Source organism: Jaculus jaculus, chromosome 6 (assembly GCF_020740685.1).
Source record: "Jaculus jaculus isolate mJacJac1 chromosome 6, mJacJac1.mat.Y.cur, whole genome shotgun sequence".
Taxonomy (NCBI): domain Eukaryota; kingdom Metazoa; phylum Chordata; class Mammalia; order Rodentia; family Dipodidae; genus Jaculus; species Jaculus jaculus.
Genome location: NC_059107.1, coordinates 59915713 through 59941159, shown reverse-complemented (window position 1 = coordinate 59941159; position 25447 = coordinate 59915713). Strand labels below are relative to the sequence as shown.

At 41.7% G+C, this 25447-nt stretch overlaps 1 protein-coding gene across 8 annotated transcripts in view; it reads right to left on the bottom strand.

The window, feature by feature from the left end:
• The window catches only part of LOC101616168 (meiosis 1 associated protein), a 124420-nt gene that overhangs the window by 25565 nt on the left and 73408 nt on the right, over positions 1 to 25447 (bottom strand). For 5 of the 8 annotated variants that reach the window (XM_045152583.1, XM_045152589.1, XM_004668249.2 and 2 more), the window contains 3 exons: positions 11825 to 11998; positions 5686 to 5848; positions 3054 to 3195 (listed from right to left, as the gene is read on the bottom strand). In XM_045152583.1, the coding sequence (XP_045008518.1) occupies positions 3054 to 3195; positions 5686 to 5848; positions 11825 to 11998 (479 nt within the window). The remainder of the gene's footprint in view (positions 1 to 3053; positions 3196 to 5685; positions 5849 to 11824; positions 11999 to 25447) is intronic. The other 3 variants (XM_045152585.1, XM_045152588.1, XM_045152586.1) reach the window with 2 other exon arrangements.

The following is a 25447-nucleotide window of genomic DNA, read 5'->3' as shown; positions in this document are numbered from 1 at the left end:
TCTAACAATTTCAAGTCTAAGATATTTCTCTGTTGGTGTATTTTTCTCATCTTGACTTCCAATACTCTAGTCTAATTAGCCATAATCTCCCAACTAGATTACTGTAATGTCCTATAACCTGCTTTTCTTATTTCCATTCTTCTTTTGCTTAGTTCTGTTGCTATCTTGTGGTGGTTTGATTCAGGTGTCCCCTACAAACTTAGGTGTTCTGAATGCTAGTCTCTCCAGCTGAAGGTAATTGGAAATTAAAGCCTCCTGCAGGTGGTGTATTGTTGGGGGGTGAGCTTATGGGAATTATAGCCAGTTTCCCCTTGCCAGTGTTTGGCATACTCTTATTGCTGTTGTCTACCTGATGTTGGCTAGGAGGTGATGTCCATCCTCTGCTCATGTCATCAGTTTCCCCTGCCATCGTGAAGCTTCCCCCTTGAGTCTGTAAGCCAAAATAAAACTTTTTTTCCCCCCACAAGTTGATCTTGGTCGGGTGATTTCTGCCAGTAATGCAAATCTGACTGCACTTCAACTCACAACTCACACTTCAAAAATATTTGATAGAGGGCTGGAGAGATGGGTCAGCAGTTAAGGGGCTTGCCTGCAAAGCCTAACAACCTGAGTTTGATTCCTTAGTACTCACGTAAAGTCAGATGCACAGTGGCACATGCATCTGGAGTCTGTTTTCAGTGGCTGGAGACTGTGGCATGTCCATTTTCTCTTTCTCTCTCTGCCAGGCGTGGTGGTGCATGCGTTTAATCCCAGCACTCAGGAGGCAGAGGTAGGAGGATTGCTGTGAATTCAAGGCCAGCCTGAGATTACATAGTAAATTCCAGGTCAGCCTGTGCTAGAGCAAGACCTTATCTCAAAAAAAAAAAAAAAACCAAAATATTTTCTTTTTAAATAAAATATTTTAAGCCGGGTGTGGTGGCACATGCCTTTCATCTCAGCACTTGGGAGGCAGAGGTAGGAGATCACCCTGAGACTACATAGTGAATTCCAGGCTAGCCTGGACTAGAGTGAAACCCTACCTCGAAAAACCAATATATATATATATTTTTATATTTTTTATATATATAAATAAATTAATTAAATAAATATTTTATTTAAATAGAAAAGTTCTCATGATATTTCCCTATCCATAATAAGTCCTAAATCCTCTGATCTGGCCCACAAAGTTTCCTATGATTTGACTCCTGCTCATTTCTCAACCTTGCTTTTGCTTTTTCTCCTCTACTTTCCATTCAGTCACAGTGCTTTCCTGTTCCTGATTCTTTTCTAAGCTTTTCCCCTAATTTAGGCTTTGCATATCTGTCTTGCCCTGCCCTCACAGTGCAGTCACTATGTAGTCTCAGGGTGGCCTTGTACTCAGCAGTCCTCCTACCTCTGCTTCCTGAGTGCTGGGACTAAAGGTATGTACCACCATGTCTGGCTCAGCCTCTTCATAAATTTCTCACATATGGATATAGCTGGGTGTGGTGGCACACATCTTTAATCCCAGCACTCAGGAGGCAGAGGTAGGAGGATTGCCATGAGTTCGAGGCCACTATGAGACTACATAGTGAATTCCAGGTCAGCCTGGGCTAGAGTGAGACTACCTTAAAATAAAAAAAAAGAATATATGGATGCATTTCTAGTTTATGTTTCTTTCCTTCCTTCCTTTTTTATTTTTTATTTTATTTTTTTGAAGCAGGGTCTCACGCTAGTTCAGGCTGGCCTTGAGCTTACAGTAGTCCTCCTACCTCAGCCTCCCCAGTTCTGGGATTAAAGCATGCACCATCATGCCCAGTTTGTGGGAAGTTCCTTGAGGCCACGGATAATGGCCTCAAGATAATATCATCACTGAATATATACAAAGGCTTAATGCAATGTCTGGCACAAACCATAGCTAGGGCTCTTCATTTAAATGAATCCTACTACCCAGCAGAATGGTAGAAAGTTGATTTTAAAATGCTCTTTCTTATGGAAAATTCCTTCTTACTGTTTAAATGTTAAGCTTATCAAGAATTTTCAAGTTTAGTGCTGTATGACTGTGGTGGTTTGAATCATATGTTCCCCAGAAACTAATGCTTGGTCTCCAGCTTGCTGGCAGTTTGGAACATGTAGGTTTGCTAGAGGGAGTGTGTTGGGGTGGGCTTATGGATCTTGTCGCCAGCTACTCATGCCTGAGCCCTGCTCAGTCTCTTGCTACTGTTTCCCACTTGCTACAGCAGAGGTAATGTCTAGCCTCTGCTCATGCCGTGTTTTCCCCTGCCATCATGAAGTTTCTGCTTAAGACTAAGCCAAAATAAATCCTTTCCTCTATTAATTGCTTTTGTCAGGAGTTTTGTCCCAAGTTAACTACAGCAATGACTGATTTCAGGACCTATTCTTTTTTTTTTTTTTTTTTTTTTTGGTGTGTGTGTTTTTAATACTTTATTTTTATTTATTTATTTTTGACAGAGAAAGAGGGAGAGAGAGAGAATGGGCGCACCAGGGCCTCCAGCCACTGCAAGCAAACTCCAGACACATGCACCCCCTTGTGCATCTGGTTAACGTGGGTCCTGGGGAATTGAACCTGGGTCCTTTTGCTTTGCACACAAATGCCTTAGTGTTGTTTTTTTCCTAGGTAGGGTCTCACTCTAGCCCAGGCTGACCTGGAATTCACTCTGTCATTTCAGGATGGCCTTGAACTTGCAGCAATCCTCCTACTTCTGCCTTCCGAGTGCTGGGATTAAAGGCATGTGCCACCACAACTGACTCAGGACCTATTCTTTACACATGCTGAGTAGCTCCTCAGTTTTTCTTGCCATGCTTGCAAAATGTTACCTGGGAATTGACTTTTGCCTGACTGACACTTAATGATACTGTTTAAATTTCTGGAGTGGGACACCATCTGGTAGATGTGCTAGTCTCCCTTGGGGGTCATTCAACAAGGGCAGGCCACATTTATTGCAAGTTTCAGAGTACTTCTAGCTTTTGTCTGTCCTCTTGAAGGTTGAGGCAGATCTAGGATTAGGATGAGCTGGTTGCCACTTTTTTCTACTTGCTACTTGAACACTCTTACCTGAGGCTGTGGTACTCACCAGCAGACTGTGGCACAGAGCATGAAAATGCTGCTGATTTGTTTCCAGCTCATCCCAGTCCAGCTGCCAACAGCTTGTGGGCCTGAGGATGAAGGGAAGTCCATATGTCAGTGACTCACAGAGCCCACTAGATTTCAGAGCCCTAAAAGAGAAAGTGAAAGAAGGCTCTTCAGTGACTCTAGAACCTCTAACCAGAGCGACTTCAGTTCAGCTCAGATCTAGGGTCCTGACTGTGAAAGCTCATAGGTGAGGATGTGTAAATTATGTCTTTGTATGACTAGCATCAAGCATGGTATCTGGCACATGAAAAATTCTTAAAGCTTAGCAATCTGTATGGGCCTATGGCAGGAACTAGAGAGCAGCAAGAGTGGTTTTTGTCACCATTGTTGCTTCTCCCCAAGAATGGGCTCACCTGGAAGCAGGAATTCTAGTACTTAAGTGAGGTGGGAGGAGAGTGTACCACTCAATCCTTGAGGGAAGGATCTCTATATTGATGCCTAAATACCTTCAATAAACATTCACTGGGTGTTTGAACACTTTTCCACAGATCTTACTTTTCCCTGTATTCAGAGACTTTCTGGTTTTCCAACTTCCACCCAAATCTGAGTATTATGCTATAACCCTTGTGCCTCCTCTGGCCTCCACATGCTGAGTAGTCCAAGCTTACTTTTATTCATGCCATGTGTGGTGGTTTGATTCAGGTGTCCTCCATAAACTTAGGTACTCTGAATGCTAGTCTCCCCAGCTGATGGCAATTGGAAATTAAAGCCTCTTGGAGACAGTGTGTTGTTGGGGGTGGGCTTATGGATGTTATATTCAGTTTCCCCTTGCCAGTGTTTGGCACACTCTCCTGCTGTCCACCTGATGTTGGCCACGGGGTGATGTTAACCCTCTGCTCATTCTGTCATTTTCCCCTGCTATCATGAAGCCTGTAAGCCAAAATAAACCTCTTTTCCCACAAGCTGCTCTTGGTTGGGTGATTTCTACCAGAAATGCAAACCTGAAACAGGATTGCTGCTAGACACCTGACTGTGTGGTTTTGGCCTTTTGGAGGTGATTTTTCAAGAAGAATGTGGAAGGATTTGAAACCTTGGCCTAAACGATGCCTTGCAATGCTGTAAGCTTGATGGACTATTCTGGTCAGAGTTGAAAGACCTGAATGCAGTAAGAACTATGGACTGTGAGGTTTGGCTTATGAGGATGAGAAAAAGTTTTGCTTGGACTGGGCTAGCAGTTTGTGGGGGAAGCTTGCTGTTATGCCTGTGTCTTGAGAAGTTGTGCAGGGTTGCTTTGCATAGAAATGAAGTGGTGTAAACAGAGGGATATGGCACAGAAAGAAAAAAAAAAAAAGGAATCCTTGGGCCTAAACTGCTGCCCATTCACCTGCAAATTGTTTGAGAGATTACAACCTTTGAGATTGGGCCAGCTAACCTACAGTGGGGCATCAGGGAGAATGTAGACTCTTTTGAAGGGGCCTGAGTGCTCAAGGAGTGTCCTGCTCTTCAAAGTCTGCTTTATTCTCCCTGGATTTACAAATTGGCATCCCACCTGCTATTGTGCAGTATAAGAAATGCAGGAAAGAGAGGGTCACTGAGTTTGCAACACGGTCTTGTGTTTTGGAAATGGCCATGGGCAGTGTGAAGCAAGTTTGCTGGATGCATGCATGGAGACCCCATGGATCCTTGAGGATGAACTGTGGATTGCAGTGGAGACCCAGTCTACATGCCAGGACCATGAGATGGCTGCTAAGGAAAGCTGCTGGCCCCAGTGAATTTTTCCAGGAGTGTGAGTAGCATAGGTGGAGGGACAGAATTGGAATGCTAGAGACTTGTTGTTGGTTAGAATTATTGGACTTGAAGATTTGTCACTGGCTAGAGTTGTTGGACTTGAAGCTACAGAGTTTAATGTTTGCCCTGGTTGTTTCAAATCTTGTATTGGCTGAATATTTCTTTGTCATGCCCAATGCCATCTTTTGTAGTGTGAATGTTTATTCTGTGCCATTATGGTTTTTTGGGGGATTTTTTTGGTATTATGGCTCAGTTAGAAGATCTTGGATTATGGGGATGTATGACCATCATTGGAATTGGTAAAAACTATGGAGACTTTTAAAGATAGATTGAATGCACTACATTTTACATCATGGAGTTTATGGGGACCAGGGGCACAATGTGGAGGTTTGATTCAGGTGTTCCACATAACCTTAGGTATTCTGAATGCTAGTCTCCCCAGTTGATAGCATCTGGAAATTAAAGCCTTCTAGAGGCAGTTTATTATTGAGGGTGGGTTTATGGGTGTTATAGCCAGTTCCCCCATGCCAGTGTTTGGAACACTCTCATATTCCTGTTGTCCACCTGATGTTGGCCAGGGGGAGATGTCCCTCCTCTGCTCATACCATCATTTTCCCCTGCCATCATGGAGCTTCCCCCCTCGAGCCTGTCAGCCAAAATAAACCTCCTTTTTTCCCACAAGTTGCTCTTGGTTGGGTGATTTCTACCAGAAATGCAAACCTGACTGCAACAACCACGCTTGTAACTGCTACCTAGCACTGACTTTTTCCTGGTGGACACTTAGACATCTAAATGCCAGATTCCTAGCCATCTGTGTGGACTGGGGAGGTTTACTTTGACCATACTTTATCACATGGAGCTTGTAATGAGAGGCTGATGACTGGGAAGCCATCTGGTAGAGTGTGCTGACATCTCCTTTGGGGTCATCCGTTCTCAGCTTGCCGTCAGCTGTACCAGGAAGCAGGGATGGGCTGAGAAATCGCTCTTGGAGATCACATTTCAGGCACACTACATAAAAGTGGCATTGGAGGAGAGATTGTGAGTGACAAGTTACCTCAGGCTATGCCATTAAGAGACAACATCTGCCATGCACTTCACCTCCACCAGACAACAAAGGGTAGGATGAGGCAGGGGAGTGGGCAGAGGAAAACATGATTACTTTGAGAAGGTAAAGCAGGTCTGCAATCTACAGAACACCTATCGTTCTATACAACAGCTAACTACTTTTCAGGGTCTGACATGATTTCTATTTGTTTGACTTCTAGGCTGGCTGAGCAGTTGTCTCATAGTGAGAAAACTGGTTGATCATCCAGTTTCAGAGAAGCATGTTTCCTCTGTGGAGCAGGCATTATGCAGAGGCCCTTGGGCAATCATAGAAGGAAATCTTGCTTCTGCTGCTTCCCTGTGTCTAAGTTTTGACAAGACTGCATGATGAAGGAACAGCAGAAAAGCAGAAGTCAGGCAGTCAGCTGACAGCTAAGGCTTTCCGTGGGCTCTTCTAAGGACATTCAGGGAAAGGGAAGAATAGATTCCTGAAATGGCTTAGTTTTTCTAATATATTTTTAAAATATTTTATTTATTAATTTGAGAGAGAGAGAGAGACAGAGAGACACACAAGACAAAATGGGCATGCCAGGACCTCCTGGCACTGCAAATGAACTCCAGAAGCATGCACCACCTTGTGCATCTGGCTAACATGGGTCCTTGGGAATCGAACCAAGGTCCTTTGTCTTTGCAGGCAAGCACTTTAACTGCTAAGCCATCTCTCCAGCATGAAACTGCTTATTTTTAATTCCCCAAATAAACTTAAGTACAGGACCTTCAAGGCGTAAGTGTAGCATGAGTCAATTCTGAGGGGTACCTAGATTGGTAGTGAGCTATTATTTATCATGGTATAATACTTTTTATTGGTGGTGTTCTTTTTGTAGACAGGGTCTCATGTACACAGGGCTGGCCTCAAATTCACTATGTAGCCAAGGCTAGCCTTGAACTCTTAATCTTCCTACCTTTACCTCCTGACATTATTGGCATTACAGGTATGTGCCACCATGCCTGGCTTTGTATTAAGCTTCTACTATAGCAGTTCTCACACATGCCAAAAGCCACGATGTTCTTTACCTATGTCTGAATTCTTTTTTAAAAAACTTAAAATTTATTTGATATGAGAGAGAAGAGAATGGACACACTGGGGCCTTCGGCCACTACAAATGAACTCCAGACACATGTGACACTTATGCATATGGCTTATGTGGCTCCTGGGGAATCAAACCTGGGTCCTTTGGCTTTGCAGGCAAGTGCCTTAATTGTTCAGCCATTTCTCCAGTCCCCAAGGTATGAATTATTGATATTACAGTTTATAAATATATTTTTATTTTATTTTTTATTCTTTTATTCATTTTTATTTTATTTTTTAAATTTATTTTTGTTTTTTTCGAGGTAGGGTTTCACTGTAGCCCAGGCTGATCTAGAATTCACTATGGAGTCTCAGAGTGGCCTTGAACTCACAGCAATTCTCCTACCTCTGCCTCCCAAGTGTTGGGATTAAAGGAGTGAGCACCACACCCAGCTGTTTTTATCTTATTTATTTATTTTCAAGTAGAGCAAGAGAAGACAGACACAGAGAGAATGGGCATGCCAGGGCCTGTAGCCACTGCAAACGAACTCCAGATGCATGTACTCCTTGTGCATCTGGCTTATGTGGGTCCTGAGGAATCAAACCTGGGTCCTTTGGCTTCACAGGCAAAGCCTTAACCACTAAGCAATCACTCCAGCCTGATATTACAATTTAGTGCCTGGCTTGAATACTGATGGCAAATATACAAATGTTAAGTACTTATGAGAAGATAGCAGTTGGTGGGAATGATTGGACTGCTATGTGAAGTAAAAATGAAAGTAAAAGCAGAGCATATTATACATGTATGGAAGTGTCATAATGAAACTTGTTATTTTTTCCACTAACTAAAAAGTTAAAAAATGAAAAAGGGGAAATAACATGAAAAAAATAGGTGGCAGATATCAGATTGACTTGGGTCTCTTGGGCCTAGTTAATAAGACATAGATATTAATTCTGGGTGAGATGGCTCTTGGCTGGCAGGTCCATGAGCCCAGGAAGTTGACAGGAGGGACTCTGCATAGGACTGCAGATTTCCTCAATTCTTCTGTACCTGATGTCTCCATTTCTGGTTCCGGGTTTTAGAACTGGGCAGCTGTGTTCACCTGGCTGAGGTTCTCAGTGCTGTTTTCAGTAATACCCTGAGAGGCCAGGTGTGGTGGTACCTATCTATAATCTGAGCCTTTGGGAGACTGAGGCAGACATAGAGTGAGTTCAAAGCTAGCCTGAGCCATATAACAAGTTCAAGCCAGCTTGGGCTATGTAGCAAGATCCTGTTTTGAAAAGATCACCCGGAGAATTTTGAAAAATATGGATGTCCGGGTCTTACCCCAGGTCAATTAAGTTGGGAACTTTGAGAGTAGAGCACAGGTAGATGTATTTTTTTTTTTTAGATGTATTTTTTAAAAACTCCTTATGTGCTCCCTATTTAAGCTAGGGCCCAAAGTACTACCTGTAGTTGCAGCTGTGAGATATGTTTGTCAGGGCTCAAATCTAAACCCATATGTGCTTCTCACATGCATAGTCCAGGTGCAGAGGTGGCAGAGTCCATGCCAGACAACAAGAAAAGACATTCATGTGTTGCTGCTGCACACCCATCTGCCTCTTAGGAAGCACCTAGAGATGGCATGCTGAGCCCCAGGCAGCCATGGATGCAGGTGGAGAGGCTTTTAAGGGAGGGGTTAAAGTGATCATCTGAGGTGCACCACACCAAAGAGCCTGTGGAAGACAGCTAGCTCAGGAGTTTTATTTTGTTTTTGTGTAGAAAGCTACATGTCTAGAAATCCACATGTGACAATGCATCAGTTCTACAACAAATAGATAACTACAGTATGGTCTTTACTGTAGTTCTTTAGAATCTTGGGCTGCATCACCCCAGATCTCCAGATCACATTCCAGCTGAGCCTGACATCTGGATTCTAGTGAGAGCCTCCCCAGCAGAGGAGCAAATTGGAGGGTGGATCCAAATTCTACATGCATGCTGCTGAAGACTTGCAGGCATCAAAAACATGGTTATAGGTGATGACCATTCTATCCCTGACCCTAGTGCTGAAAGCCTTGATGAGAGGGTGTAGGTGAAAACCAGAGAAATTCTGATCGGGGTAGATATCATGTAACAGTTGAGACAAGGCTACCTGCAAGAGTTCCTAGCCTTTCAGGGTCCCAGCCTTTCTAGTAAGTGAAGTGACTCTCTAACCCTTTTGTCTAGAGTGGCTCAGCACTAGGCAGGTTAGTGTGGATAAAGGCCCAAGGTCTGGAAGATAGACCTGTGTTTGATAAATACCCTCTGGGCTATGACTGGTCAAATATGCAATACAGGTTTCTGATGCTGGAATGAAAAATGGGCCCTGAAACTGCCTAGCCTCAAATTCTGGCTCTGCTATTAATTCTCTGTGATGCCCTGGGAAAGTGTTTATTATGTTTGTCCCAGTTTTCTCATATGCAAAATAGGGATGATGATGATGTATGTGTGTGTGTATTTTTTTTTTTTTCAAGGAAGGGTCTTGCTCTAGCTCAGGCTGACCTGGAATTCACTATATAGTCTCAGGGTGGCCTCAAACTCACAACAATTCTCCTACCTCTGTCTCCCAAATGCTGGGATTAAAGGCATGAACCACTATACCTGGCTACTATATTTGTTTTGAAGATTAATTTTCACATTCCAAAATCTCCAGATATCTTATAATTACTATTGGCCAAGGAGGCAGTCTTTATATTTACTACCCTAACTTATAAGAACTCTCTTAGTAAGGCTGAAATAATACTTCTAACAGACAAGAAAGCATGATGTCATGTTTCATTGGCAGCATTTGTATTCTTACTGTTACACAAAACAATGCTCTATCTTATAATTGACAGTCTCTTAAATTTGATGATTTATTTGATGTCTCTGCTTCATGGTGTTGTGTAAAGTTGAAATGGGATGATGTGAAGAAAGGAGTTAACAGAGTGGTTTGGCACAGGGAACGTAATAATGCTAACTATGAAGTAGCTTCTATATAAAGTTGTCAGCTGCCTTTAACAGAGGAAAATGGATGGGTAGATTTATAGAGGCTGGGATAGTGATATGACTAGCTTGGGATGGATAGAAAGAAAGTCCTGGGAAGTTATTTTATGCACAAAGGAAAGAGAGATAACAGGCAAATGAAGGTGTCAAAGGCATGCCAGGCCCCAGGTTTAAATGTAGAAGGGAGTCTTAGAAAGGAAACCCTAACCCTTCAAAGGGCCCTTCCCTGTGCTTTTCTAGTCATAGCAGAGATGTATTACAGTTGAAGAAAACAGAATTCAAATATACTGCTAAAGTCCAAGAAAGAGTGGAAGCTTGTGCCACCCTGGAAGTGGCACAAATCACATGTCATGTCAGAGCCTGTGTGAAGGGCTCTGGGAAGCATCATATCAGTTCAGTTCCCAAGCCCTCAATGATCTTTGTTGTTACTACAAATGAAAAAAATAAGTTCAAACTCCCAGCCCTAAAGGAGAAGGCCTACTTTGAGCCTTTCCCTGAGAAGATGGGTCTTAAAGAATTAACTTTTCCAAGCACAATATGGCTGGCTGTGCTGATAGGTCCATCTGCCAGCCCTGCCACCCAGGTTCTGAGCCAGCTTGAAAGAGGGATGGAGGAATATAAATTGCATTCTCCCTGCCATTCAAGAAGTATCATTACCATCCAGAACAACTCTCAGGACTTTGGTGGCATGCCTGGAACACTGGACTGATTTCTTGGTTTAATTGCCTTAATTACTTTGTGAACATGATCTTAGGTCTCTAAGGCTCACCCCCATAGTTGATTCCCTCAACTTGAGGCCTTCCTAGTGAGATCTTTATTCACTATCAGTTATCTTCCTCTTGCCACCATCAGTGTTGATATTGTTGAGGTATTAGAATTCTTCCAATTATAGGACCAATTGTATCTACCACATTAAAAAAGAGAATATTAAACTGGGCATGGTGGTGCACGCCTTTAATCCCAGCACTCTGGAGACAGAAGTAGGAAGACTGCCATGAGTTTGAGGTTACTCTGAGATTACATAGCGAATTCCAGGTCAACCTGGGCTACAGTGAGACCTTCCCTCAGAAAACAAAATCAAAAACAACAAAAAAGAGAATATTGAGATTAATATGAATCATTGTTTTCTTACGTAGTATAGAAGAAGCCCTGTTGTTGAACAAGTTTGCCTCTTAAAGTAATTGCACCTGGCTGGCTGGCTGGGCTAAGTCACTTTTTAGAATTTCTCCTTCCTCCCTCCCTCCCTCCCTCCCTCCCTCCCTCCCTCCCTCCCTCCCTCCCTCCCTCCCTCCCTTCCTCCCTTCCTTTCCTTCTTTCCTCCCTCTTCCTTCTTTCCTTCTTCCTTCCCTCCCTCCATCTTCCTTCTTTCCTTTCTTCCTTCCCTCCCTCCCTCCTCCCTCCCTCCCTCCATCCTTCCTTCCTTTCTTCCCTCCCTCTTCCTTCTTCCTTCCCTCCCTCCCTCTTCCTTCTTTCCTTTTTTCCTTCCTTCCCTTCCCCTTCTTTCCTTCCTTTTGTCCTTCCTTCCCTCCCTCCTTCCCTTCTTTCTTACTTTCTTCCTGTTTTTTTTTTTTTTTTTTGAGGTAGCTTCTCACTGTAACCCAGGCTGACCTAGAATATAGTCTCAGGGTGGCCTTGAACTCAGAGTGATCCTCCTACCTCTGCTTCCCAAGTGCTGGGATTAAAGGTGTGTGCCACCATACTTGGCTCACTTTTTAGAATTTCTCTGCTTCCTCATTATGCTATCACAGAGAGTTTCATCCAATCCTTATCCAACCCATAGGCCTGAAAGGCTCTGTTTTATGAAAAGTCCTAATCCTAGACAAGGATATTCTTAGCATATACAATATATCTTTTGAGGGTTGTATACTTGGAATATCTCTGGCTCTGGAAGGTGGAGGAAGCCTCTTTGAAGGAAGAAGAAGATGAATGTGCTCTTGGTCTGTTTCATTGTTATGTAGCCAGCCTTTGAAGAACATCTCCATGTCGACAGTATCGTTGTCTATAGTCTGGAGGTCAATGTCAGTTCCTAGGATATAACTCTCTGCAGAAGAAAGAGAAATGGAGCTAAAGTGTTTACTTTTCCCACTATTTATTTATTTTGAGATAGGATCTTGCAACATATATCTGATTGGCTTGGAACTCACTATGTAGACCAAGTCTTGAACTTGATGATGGCCTCTGCCTCCCAAGTACTGGACTTTTAAGCATGAACTACCAACACCCAGCTAATTTTTAGTTACTACTTTTGAAAAAATATAAATTAAGAAATATTTTTATTTATTAGAGAGAGAGAGAGAGAGAGAGAGAATGGGTCTGCTAGGGCCTTCAGCCACCGCAAATGAACTTCAGACATATGCATCCCTTTGTGCAGCTGGCTTGCATGGGTCCTGGGGAATTGAACCTGGGTCCTTTGGCTTTTCAGCAACTGTCTTAACCACTTAGCCCCCTCCAGCACAAAAATATAAATTTTAAATATTCTTATGTTGTGACCTATCAACTGTACCTCTAGATACTGTCCTAAAGATATTCTTAAAGAATATACAAGAGGGGCTGGAGAGATAGTTTAGCAGTTAAGGCACCTGCCTGTAAAGTCAAAGTAACCAGGTTCAATTCCCTAGGACCCATGTAAGCCAGATATACAAGGTTGGTGCATGGGTCTGGAGTTTGTTTACAGTGGCTGGAGGACCTGGCACACCCATTCTCTGTCTCTATATATTTGCCTCTTCCTCTATCTCCCCTTTCAGTAATAAATAAATACATAAACAAATAAATAGATTTTTTAAAATTTTATTTTAGAGAAAGAGAGATGGAGACATAGAGAATTGGCATGCCAGGGCCTCAGCCACCGAAATTAAACTCCAGATGCTTGCATCACCTAGTGGGCATGTGGGACCTTGTGCTCGCCTCGCCTTTGTGTGTCTAGCTTATGTGGGATCTGGAGAGTCAAACATGGTCCTTGATTCCCCAGGACCCACATAAGCCAGATGCACAAGGGGCACATACATCTGGAGTTTGTACGCCGTGGCTAGAGGCCCTGGTGTGCCCATTCTCTCTGTGTCTGTCTCTATTTCTCTCTCTGTTTGCAAATAAATAAAATAAAATAAAGAATATACAAGAGACATGCAAAGATGATTAGGATAGCATTGTTGTAATAACAAATATTAAAAAATTCAAACAGAGTTAGGTGTGGTGACACATGCCTTTAATCCCAGCACTCAGGAGGCAGAGGTAGGAGGAGCGCCATGAGTTCAAGGCCACCCTGAGATACATAGTTAATTCCAGGTCAGCCTGGACCAGAGTGAAACCATACCTTGAAAAACAAACAAACAAACAAACAAACAAACAAACAAAAAAAACTCCAAACAGAGCTGGGCGTGGTGGCACACACCTTTAATTCCAGCACTCAGTAGGCAGAGGAAGGAGGATTGTGGTGAGATTGAGGCCATCCTAAGACTATGTAGTGAATTCCAGGTCAGCCTGGGCTATAATGAGACCCTACCTTAGAAAGTCTCCCCAAAAAGTCCAAACAGAAGCAATTCTAGTATCCACCAATAAAGTAATGTTTAAATTAAATATGATCTACTCAAAGTCAGGAGTATTACGCATCTGTTAACAAAGTAAAGCTAAATGTACTGATATGGAAAATTAGAGACAGTAACGAATGAAGTTGTAGGACAGTTATGTATGGTTCTATATGTATGAACACAAAACTACCTGCATAAGGACATGCGAATGTTTGTGAGTGTACTTTATAAAGGTCTGGAATGCTGTCATCAAACAGCAGTGGATAGGGGGTAGAAATGGAGCAGAGTTCTAAGATATGTTCCCTTTTTACTACTCATACTCTTATATTGTTTGAATTTTATTTTAATTGTATTTTTTTTTTCTTTTTGGTTTTTCAAGATAAGGTCTTGCTCTAGCTCAGGCTGACCTGTAGTTCAGTCTCAGGGTGGCCCTGAACTCACATCATTTCTTCTACCTCTGCCTTCCAAGTGCTGAGATTAAAGGCGTGAGCTACCACACCCAGCCAATTAATTGTGTATTTTTGTTTAAAAAATATTTATAATATAAATCCACCAAAATTATGAGCAATGTGGGTTAAGTCCTTAGTTAGCAAAGGTAAGGGGGCACTTAAGCTTTATGTTATTATTCACAGTAAAACATATATTATTACCTCCAGTATAAAAATGAACCTAAGAAATTAAAAAGAAAGAAGATGAATTATTTGGCTCTGTCTTGTGATACATATTACAAAGTTACTATTGGCATACTGTCTTGTAAGTGTGGTTGGTAGCAATGAGGCCAGGACGGCCTGGTAGAGTGTGATTCAGTTTCAGTTGAGTGGGTGGCACTGGTTAGATGGGGTAATGGGTTTCTGGTGGAATTCTGAATTGAGGCAGCTCTATTTCTAGCACTGGGTCTTCAGATAAAGGTTGTCAGGGAAAGTCAAACATAAAGTGGTTAAATAAATGAGGCAAGAGGTGGGAAGAAATTGAGGAGGATCTCAACATTTTTCACTTCACGATGAGGGAGTCTCTGAAATACTTTTACAAAGAGCCTAAGAAAAACCAGTTGCTTGGATGAATTAACTTCTGTGTATGACTCATGAACCCCAGGCTAGTTTATTTCTAGAACAACATTCTTGAGGACAAGTTGGTAAAGGTGGCAAACTCTCCACAGGAACAAAGAAGGTTCAGTTTGAGATGCTGGCTGTAACTCAAGGGAGGTGCAGGGAGAATTAGATGACTTCACATCTTATCTTGCAGCTGAAAGGAGGTACCAACTGCACTTTTTTTTTCAGATGAGAGTGGTTAAAAGTCTGCCATTTTTCCTGCAGAGTTACGACAAGTTATTCATGCCATCAGATGTACATGACACTCTGCCCTTTGGGAATTTTTAAAAATTATATGTTTGAGAGAGAGGTAGGGGAAGAATATGAATATGGGTGTACCAGGGTCTCTTGCTGTTGCAAATGAACTACAGATTAATGTGCTACTTTGTGCATCTGCTTTATATGGATACTGAGGAATTGAACCCAGGCCATCAGGCTTTGAAAGCATGTACCTTCAACTGCTGAGCAGTCTCCCTGACCCCTGACTTTTAAGAATAATTTATTCATTTGCAAACAGAGAGAGATAGAAGAGAAACAGAGAATGGGTGCACCATGGTCTCCTCCTGCTGCAAACAAATGCCAGATGCATGTGCTACTTACTTTGTGTATCTGGCTTTATGCGGGTACTGGGGAATCAAACCTGGGTCAGCAGGCTTTGCAGGCAAGTGCCTTAACCTCTAAGCCATCTCTCCAGCCCCCCTTTTAGTAACTTTAAAGGCAATATTATTCTTGACCATTCCCCCTCAAATTCTCATCTGTTCCATTATGTTTTATAGTATCACAGCATTATGATACTTTATTACCAAAAAAAAAAAAAAAAAAAAGACACCCAATCTGTTTAAGAGAAACATCCTTTTAAAAATCATGTGACAGGCTGGGTGTGGTGGTGCACGCCTTTAGTCTCAGTACTCAGGAGGCAGAGGTAGGAGGATCACCATGAGTTCAAGGCCACTCTGAGACTATATAGTGAATTCCATGTCAGCCTAGGCTAGAGTGAGACCCTACCTTGAAAAACCAAGAAAAAAAAATCATATGGCTCTTATGTCATCACAGGCAGAACAATAAGTAAACTTAACCTTTTTCTAAGCCTGTGGCCTGGACTTTGACTTCAGTAACAAGAGCCTCCCCCATAAAAAAAATAAATAAAATAAATATATATATATATATAATTTTATTTTTTTAGATAGTCTTACTCTAGCCCAAGTGAGCCTAATATTCACTATGTATTCTCAGGCTGGCCTTGAACTCATGGCAATCCTCCTACCCCTGCTTCCTGAATGCTGGGCATTAAAGGTGTGTACCACCATGTCTGGCTCTATTTAGAATACTTTAAAAAATTCTATTTAGTTATTTGCAAGGAGAGAGAGAGAAATGAGAAGGGAGACAGCAGAGAGATAACAGGCACTCCAGGATCTGCAGTCACTGCAAATGAACTCTAGATGCATGTGCCACTTTGTGCATATGATTTTATGTAGGTAGTGGAGAACTGAACCCTGGCCAACAGGTTTTATAAGCAAGTATCTCTGACCACTGAGCCATCTCTTCAGTGAGGCAAAATAGTTACTAAAGCATAAAGGGTTAGTACAGAACTAAATGAAACTCAAGAGCTCAGAAAGAAGAGGAGATACATTGCTTAGAGTTCAAATAACAGAAGCTTGGAGGAGAGAAATAAGTAAAAAGGGCAGAAGATTAGAAATTCTTACCATAGCCAATGGAAAGGGACAAAGAATAGTTATCCTTATTAAGAATCTGGACAGGAGCTGGACGTGGTGGCACATACCTTTAATCCCAGCACTTGGGAGGTAGAGGTAGGAGGATCACCATGAGTTTGAGGCCACCCTGAGACGACATAGGGAATTCTAGGTTAGCCTGGGCTAGAGTGAAACCCTACTTTGAAAAACCAAGAAAAAAAAAAAAAAAAAGAATCTGGACAAGCTGGGTGTGGTGGCGTATACCTTTAATCCCAGATTCAGGAGGCAGAAGTAGAAGGATCACTGTGAGCTCAAGGCTACCCTGAGATTACATAGTGAATTCCAGGTCAGCCTAGGCTAGAGCAAAACCATTCCTCAAAAAACCACAAAAAAAAAAAAAAAAAAAAAAAAAAAAGGACTCTAGACAGGGGCTGGGAACATGGCTTAGAAGTTAAAGGTGCTTGTTTACAAAGCCTGCCAGCCAGGGTTCAATCCCCATGCCACCCATTAAGCCAGACATTAAAAATGGTGCAAGCATTTGGTGTTCATTTGCAGCAACAAGAGGACCTGGAAAGTCCACACAGTCTGCACGTGTACACACACAAAAGTCATTGAAGGGGGCTGCAGGGATGGCTTAGTGGGGGGCACATGCATCCGGAGTTTGTTTGCAGTGGCTGGAGGCCCTGGTGTGCCCATTCACTCCCTCTCCCTCTCTCTCTCTCAAATAAATAAATAAAAAAAAATTAAACTAATTGAAAAGGAACTGGGCATGGTGGTGCATGCCTTTAATCCCAGCATTTGGGAGGCACAGGTAGGAGGATTGCCATGAGTTCAAGGCCACCCTGAGAATACAGAGTGAATTCCAGGTCAGCCTGGGCTAGAGTGAGACCCTACCTCAAAAAACCAAAAATAAATAAATAAGAATTGAAAAGAAGAATCTAGATATAAGAAAAAAGTTTCCTTAAATAAAATTATAAAATCAAGCCAGGTGTGGTGGCGCACGCCTTTAATCCCAGCACTCGAGAGGCAGAGATAGGAGGATTGCTGTGAGTTTGAGGCCAACCTGAGACTTCATAGTAAATTCTAGGTCAGCCTGGACTAGAGTGAGACCCTACCTCAAAAAACCAAAATACAAAACAACAAAAAACAAAAAAACCCAACAACAACAAAACCTATAAAATCAATATGGTTTTATCATATCCCTCCTTCGCTATAGAGAATATGACTTCCTGCTGTCACTTCCTCATTTCAGACCATTTGGGAGGACTCATTCTTCTCCAAGTATCCTACCCTTTCTTTCTTCTGTGATGGTCCAGACTAACCCTCATTCCTACCTGTTGAGATTTTATTTTGCCATTCTTCAAGACCTAACTCAAATGACACCAAATGTGTCTTGATCCATCCTCTATCTCACAGCTTTTGGTTTACATTCACTGGACATACCAGATATATTTTTGTTGGTACAATTGTAATTTGGGACTTTTTCATCATTTAAATAGACTCTTCAAGGGTAGGAATTATTGTTATTATTTGTTTTTACTTACATTCTCTCCATGTCCCACCTTTGGCCCTGCTGATTTTAGCAAAGGTCTATTGAGCCAAACAATTGCTCTCATTACTTTTTCCTGTAACTCTCCTGCTTCAGTGTAGTCTGTCACATGACTTCCTTCCTTCCTTAGAGCTTTTATTACTCTGTTAATTCATGACCTGTACCAGCTGTAGCATTTAGCTCAGAACTTCGTTCAGAAGTTATGTTTAAATTTATCCTCCCTTGGGAGGGGGTAGATCTTGGATGAGCCTAAACAATGGTACCAAACTGCCTGTATTTGCTGAAAAGAAAACTAATAAATTAAATTTAAAAAACATTATCCTCCCTTGTCTGGCTTTAATTACTACCCACTGGATGTCTGTGGGCTTCATTTATGCACTATTAATCATATTTGTTTCTTTAAAAATTGTTTTATTAATTATTTGCAAGCAAAGAGAGATAGAATAGAGACGGAGAGAATGGTGCCAGGGCTCCAGTCCGCAAATGAACTCCAGATGCATGCATCACTTGGTGCACCTTCTTTAAGTAGGCATTGGGGAATTAAATCCTAGTCATTAGGCTTTGTAGGCAAAAGCCTTTGCTGCTGAGTCATTTCTCCAGATCCTTAATTTGTTTCTTATGAAAGGTTTTCTTCTAATTTTCTGAGTTTATGAAAGGCAGTGGATGTGAATTTTTCCTTGAAAGTTGTTAGCTGTGAGGTTTTGAATAGGATGGGGATACTACAACCTGTTTCCTAGTAATCACGAAGCCTTACAAAGTAAGACAATTAAGAATAGCAGCAGTAGGTCCACCCACTGTTTATCTGTGTATGTCTCTCCCCCCCTCCATTTTTTTGAGGCAAGCCCAACAGAGTGGCCTTTTTTTTTTTTTAAATGAGATAGAATTGGTATGCCAGGGCCTCCAGCCACTGCAATCAAACTCTAAATGGGTGTGCCCCCTTGCACGCCTATGCGACCTTGTGCACTTGTGTCACTGTGCATCTGGCTTATATGGGACCTGAAGAGTTGAACCTGAGTCCTTAGGCTTTGTAGGCAAGTGCCTTAACTGCTAAGCCATCTCTCCAGCCCATATGTGTGTCTCTTTATTTCTCTCAATGAAATCACTGCATACCTGAGGATGACCTTGAACTTCTAATCTTCCTGCCTGTACTTCGTAAGTGCTGGGATTACAGGTGAGTACCATCATAAACAGTGTATGTAGTGCTGGGGACTGGACCCATACAATTTTTGTTTCAGTCTCCTAAATAAGGAATTTACAAGCATGAGTCACCACTTTGGGCTTGCTTTATTTATTTATTTTTTTTTTATTTTTTTCTTCTCTTCCTTTCTCCCTCTTTTTTTTTTTTTTTTTGTTTTTAATTTATTTTGTTCTTATTTTGAGGCACTATGTAGACTTGGTTGGCCTTGAACTTCAGCAGGCTTCCTGCCTCAGCATTCAAAGTGCTGAGATGACAGCCATGTTCTACTAGTTATTTTTGTTTTCTGTTTGTTTTTCTCAATTTTTATTAACATTTTCCATGATTATAATTTTTTTTTTTTTTTTGAGAAAGGGTCTCGTGTAGTCCATCTTGGCCTCAAACTGGCTATGTAACTGAAAATGATCTTGAACTTCTGACCCTCTGGTCTCTACCTCCTGAATGTTGGGTTTACAGGTGTGCATGACCACACCCAGTTCTTTGTGGTGTTGGGGTTTCGTACATGCTAGCAAGCATGCTACCAGCTAAGCTACAGCCCGAGCCCACACTTTTCTTAATTCCCTTTTCCTTGGTCGCTTTCCTTGGCCTCTTTTTTTCCCTACCACTTATCATACATAAGAACTCCAACACCTATTACTGTATTACTCATAATTACAACTGATGTGCTAAACCTGAGGCTTGGAAGGGGACTTCTTAGATGCTGAGGAACAGTTCCCATGTTGGCCAGAAGGCAGGACACTGTGTATCTGTTGGGAAAGTTCCCAACATTGTAAACCAGTAGGGTGAGGGGAGTGAAAATACAGTTGGGGAGTATCTGGACAGCTGTGTCCGCTAGTAGCTGCAGAGGCACATGCATTCATATTGTGTGTGTGGACTTACCCTGCCCCCCTGTGGCCACAAGTAGTGACATCCTTTACGGATTTTTTTTTTGTCATTTTCATATATGTAAATCTTTTGATCATCTCTTTGTAAACTCTTCTGGGATTGATTTCCCCACTGCAGTATTACAGGCTAGACCTTTAACACCTGACATTTTTACATGGGTTCTGAGGCTCAAACTCAGGTCCTCATGCTCATGAAGTAAACGCTTTACTAATTGAGCTACCTCCCCTAGGACCTACTGGAGTTACTATAATAAAATACCATAGGCTGGGTGGTTTATAAAGAACAGGGATTTATTTCACAATTTTGGAGGTTGAGAAGTTCAAGATCAAGATCAAGACACCAGCATACTCAATGTTTAGTGAGGGCCCATTTCTTGGTTCCTAGATGGCCATATTCTTGCAGTGTCCTTCTCTGATGGAGAAGGCTAACAAACTTTCTCAGCACTCTTTCACAAGGGTTACACCTCCTTCATGACCTAACTGTCTCAGAACCCCATCACATTGGTAATCAGGTTTCAACATATGAAATTTGGAAGGACACAAAACATTGAGACCATAGCAGATCTTCCCTAGCTCTGAGACAAGTTTCAATTTAATTTCTTTTTTAAAAAAAATATTTAATTAATTTATTTATTTGAGAAAGAGGAGGGTTAGAGGCAGGTAGAAAGAGAGAATGGGTACACCAGGCCCTATAGCTGCTGCAAATGAACTTCCAGATACATGCACCACCTTGTGCATCTGGCTTACGTGGTCCTGGGGAATCAAATCTTGGTCCTTTAGCTTTGCAAGGAAGCACCTTAATTGCTAAGCTATCTCTCCAGCCCTATTCTCAGCCTCTTGAAGTTAATGAATAAAAAGTTTCTGAGCAACTATTTTGCTAGGAGACTGGGTTTTTTGAATCTCTTTTTCTTTAGTTTGTGTGTTCTTCTAAGGAGACACAGTGGGGTCTGTCCTGTGGAAGGGGCTGCTCTGCATGCATACATCTACAGAGTATTCCCTGACAGCTAGGCCTGCTTAGGTTGCATGACTGGTTCTTCCCTGGCCAGCTGAGAAGAGACACTGTAGGTGCATATATGTCAAATATGTTAGCCATAGCACCTTACCCACTTCTGGGCCCCAGCACTAGCACAGTGTCTGGCATACAAGAAGAGCTCAGTAAATGTTGCACTGAGTGAAGAAACAAACTATAGACAGTCTGTTGTTGACTTTCTTTGTGACCTCTCACCAGTCACTTCATCTCTCTCAGTTAAATTCTTCCATCTGTAAAGTCGTAATGATAGTGCCATCTAGACTAAAGCATCACACGGTGACACCTGAAAGCCTTATAGACCCTAGAGTACCATGCAAACCTCAGGGATAAAGTTTATAAAGCTTCTTCTTAGTTGTCTATACATATATGAACAATTTTAGACACTAAAAGCTATTTATTTTCCTTTTTTTGTTCTGAAGAGTTTCTTTTCAATAAATTGTGTCAACCATATTAAAAACAAATTATATGTATATGTATATATATGTGTGTGTGTGTGTCTGTGCACATATGTATGTGTGTGTATAGATAGATAGATAGATAGAGAGGGGGGAGGAGGAGGGAGGGGAGCAAGCCCAATAGTCCTTTTTTATGCAAGAGTGAGTGTGAGAGAATTGGCATGCAAGGACCTCCAGCCACTCTAACTGAACTTCAGAGGCATGTGCCCCCTTGTGTGTATGTGTGACTTTGCACACTTGTATTGCTGCACCTGGCTTATGTGGGACCTGGAGAGTTGAACATGAGTCCTTACACTTCACAGGCAAGCGCCTTAGCCACTAAATCATCTCTCCAGCCTAGCAAGTATATTTTAACTATAGTTATCAACAGCTCTATTTTCAATTTTAAAAATTGATTTATTTATTTGCAAGTAGAGAGAGAGAGAGAGAGAGTGAGAAAGAAAGAAAAGAGAATAGATGCATCAAAACTTCCAGCCTCTGCAAATGAATTCCAGATGCATGTGCCATTTTGTGCATCTGGCCTTACATAGGTACTGGGGAATTGAACCTGGGTTGTTAGGCTTTGCCTGCAAGCCCCTTAACTGCTAAGCCATCTCTCCAGCCCCATTTGCTTTTTTGATTTTTTGGTGTAGGATTTTACTGTAGCCTAGGCTGACCTGGAACACACTCTGTAGTCTCAGGATGACCTCAAACTCACAGTGTTCCTCCTACCTCTACTTTCTGAGTACTGGGAATAAAGACATATGCCACCACACCCAGTTTCTATTTTCATTTAAAAATGTTTTTATTTATTTATTCGTGAGACAGACAGAGAGAGAGGGATAGAGAAAGAGAGAGTTTGTGTGTATGGGTGCACCAGGCCTCCTGCCACTGCAAACAAACTCTATATACATGTACCACCTTGTACATCTGGCTTTACATTGGTACTGGGGAACTGAACTCAGACTGTCAGGCTTTGCAAGAAAATGCCTTTAACTACTGAGCCATCTCTCCAGTCTTCTATTTTTACTTTATTGAAAAAAAAAATAGAATTCATAGGTAAAGGAGCTGATCACTTGTGACTGAGATATGACCAAGTCTAAGGTATTTCTGACTTGAGAAACGCTAGACTTAGGATGCATCTGGGGAGACAGAGGCAGGATTGCTGTGAGTTTGGCTATGGGCTACATAACAAGTACCAGGAGAATCAGGGCTAAATAGTAGAACTCTGTTTCAAAAGATCTTTCTGTTCTGTAGAGATTAATATGTATATTATATCAAAAGTGCTCAATGTATATTGCAATACACAATCTAAAAGCTGACTGGAAAATAGTGTTTTCATAAGTGCTGCTGTGGCCGAGGAGGAAATTGGAAATGGATTTTCTTTTAGAAGACTGAGTAAAGAAGGAAGTGGGATAGAGAAGCATTAAATCTGTTGGCATGGAGCCGGGCATGATGGCACATGCCTCTTTAATCCCAGCACTTGGAGGCACAGGTAGGAGGACTGTGTGCGTTTGAGGCCACTCTGAGACTACATAGTACATTCCAGGTCAGCTTGGGCTAGGGCAAGACCCTACCTCAAAAAATAGCAACAACAAAAAAAAATCTGTTGGCATGGCCTGGACAGCCACAGTAAGGAATTTTGTTACCTTAATGCCCAAGGGAGTCAAGAAGAAGATCTTCTCTGAGGTGAAAATATAATATATAATAGAAAAAAAATGTTTACTTAAAGCTAAATTTATAACAGTTTGTGAAGTTTATAATATAGATGTAATATTCATGACAAATACAGCATAAAAGATTGTATATGGCTGGGCAAGGTGGCACACACCTTTAATCCCAGCACTTGGGAGGCAGAGGCAGAGGCAGAGGCAGAGGCAGAGGCAGAGGCAGAGGCAGAGGCAGAGGCAGAGGCAGGAAGATTACAGTGAGTTTGAGGCCAGATTGGGACTACCAAGTGAGTTCTAGATCAGTCAGGGGTAGAGTGAGATCTTACCTCAAAAACAGCAACAAAAAAAGACAGTATATGTGTGGTACATACCTGTAATTCCATAATTTGGGAAGTAGAGGCAGGAGTATCAGAAGCTCAAGGTCATCCTTGGTTACATGAGACCTGTGATGGTTAAACTCTGTTATCTTGACCAGATTAAGAATGCAGTAAGAAGCCAGGCGTGGTGGCGCATGCCTTTAATCCCAGAACTCGGGAGGCAGAGGTAGGAGGATCGCCATGAGTTCAAGGTCACCCTGAGACTACAGAGTTAATTCCAGGTCAGCCTGGACCAGAGTGAGACCCTACCTCGAAAAAAAAAAAAAAAAAAAAAAAAAAAAAAAGAATGCAAAGAGATCTGCTTTTTGGATGTGTCTGTGAGGTATTCCAGGCTACAGTAACTGAATGAGGAAGTCCTTCTAGGATGGGGTGTCCCTTCTACTGGTGGACTGTGTTTGAGGAAGCTCCAGGGGAACACCAGTGCTTTTCTTTTGTCCAGCTACCCATGCTACTCACTAATAGGTACTCTTACCTGGCTGGTCATGCTACTCACTTGTGCTTCTGCCATTGGATTGGCCTCATGGCCTGAGCAGCTACAGCCCGCATCTAGTCTCATGGATTGAGCCACTGTCTGGCTCTTCGACTTCCTAACTTGTGTCCAGTCTTGTGGACTAAGCAGCTGCCCAATCCTGTAACTCTTCAGCTTCCATCTAGCCTCAAGATCTAAGCAGCTTCCAGATTCTTCAACTTTCCTGCCTGTGGACAGCTGTTATTATTCTGTTGTGGAATTACAGGTATGCACCATACATATACTGTCTTTTATGCTATACTTGTTATGAGTATTACATCTATATTATAAACTTCACAAGACTATTAGCTGGGTGTGGTGGCACATGCCTTTAATCCCAGCACTTGGTAGGCAGAGGTAGGAGAATTGCCATGAGTTTGAGGCCACCTTGAGACTACATAGTGAATTCTAGGTCAGACTGAGCTACAGTGAAACCCTACTTCGAAAAACAAAAGCAAAAACAAACAAAAAGACTACTAGTTAATCCAATAAATTTCTCTTTTTACACATTAATTCTATCAGTTCTGTTTGTCTGTAGAACCCTGACTGATATAACACTATCTCAAAAACAACAGCAACAACAAAAACCAGTGTATGTGTATAGGTAGGATCAATGGACCTACATAGTTGCAAAGTTTCTATATTTTACATGAAATGGTATTATAATAGTTTTACAAAGGCTGTAAAAAAGTTTATAGTTATATTTTAATCTCATTAAGGTTTCTACATTTTTATATTAAGTGACACTATATTGACTCTAACTAGACTATGAAAAATTAAGGCTATAATGTGATCCCTAGAGAAACCACTAACAATACAACAGTGAATAGCCAAATGATAATACAGAAACCAGAATTTTAAAGATATTTAAATATTCATCAAAATGCAGGAATGCAGAGTAAAAAGGTGAACAACCTCAAAATACTTAACAAGCAATGTGGTGTCACACGCCTTCAATCCTAGCACTTGGGAAGCAGAGAGAGGCAGGATTATTGTGATTTCGAGGCCAGCCTGAGACAACAGAGTGTGTTCCTGGTCAGCCTGGGCTAGAGTGAGACCCTATCTTGAAAATCTTAAAAAACAATTAACAAACAAAAAATAAAATGGCAGACCTAAATCCAACCATGTCAATACTTAAGTAACTTTTTAATTTAATTTTTTTTGGTAAAGGTTAATGGACTACACATTACAAATAAAAGCCAGAGATTATCAGTTGTGGTGGTGCATGCCTTTTTTTAAAAAATTTTTTTATGGAGGTAGTGTCTTCTCTCTAGCCCATGCTGACTTGGAATTCATTCTGTAATCTCAGGCTAGCCTCAAACTCATGGTGATCCTCCTACCTCTGCCTCCCAAGGGCTGTGATTAAAGGCATGCACCACCCTACCTGGATTTCCAGAGATTATCAGAATGAGCAATAAATAAGACCCAACTTTATAATATACTGTCTATAATAAATACATTTTAATTATGAGGATACCAAATGGGTGAGTGAACAAATGGCAAAGTAGAAGCCAGGAGTCATGAAAATATATGCTCACAC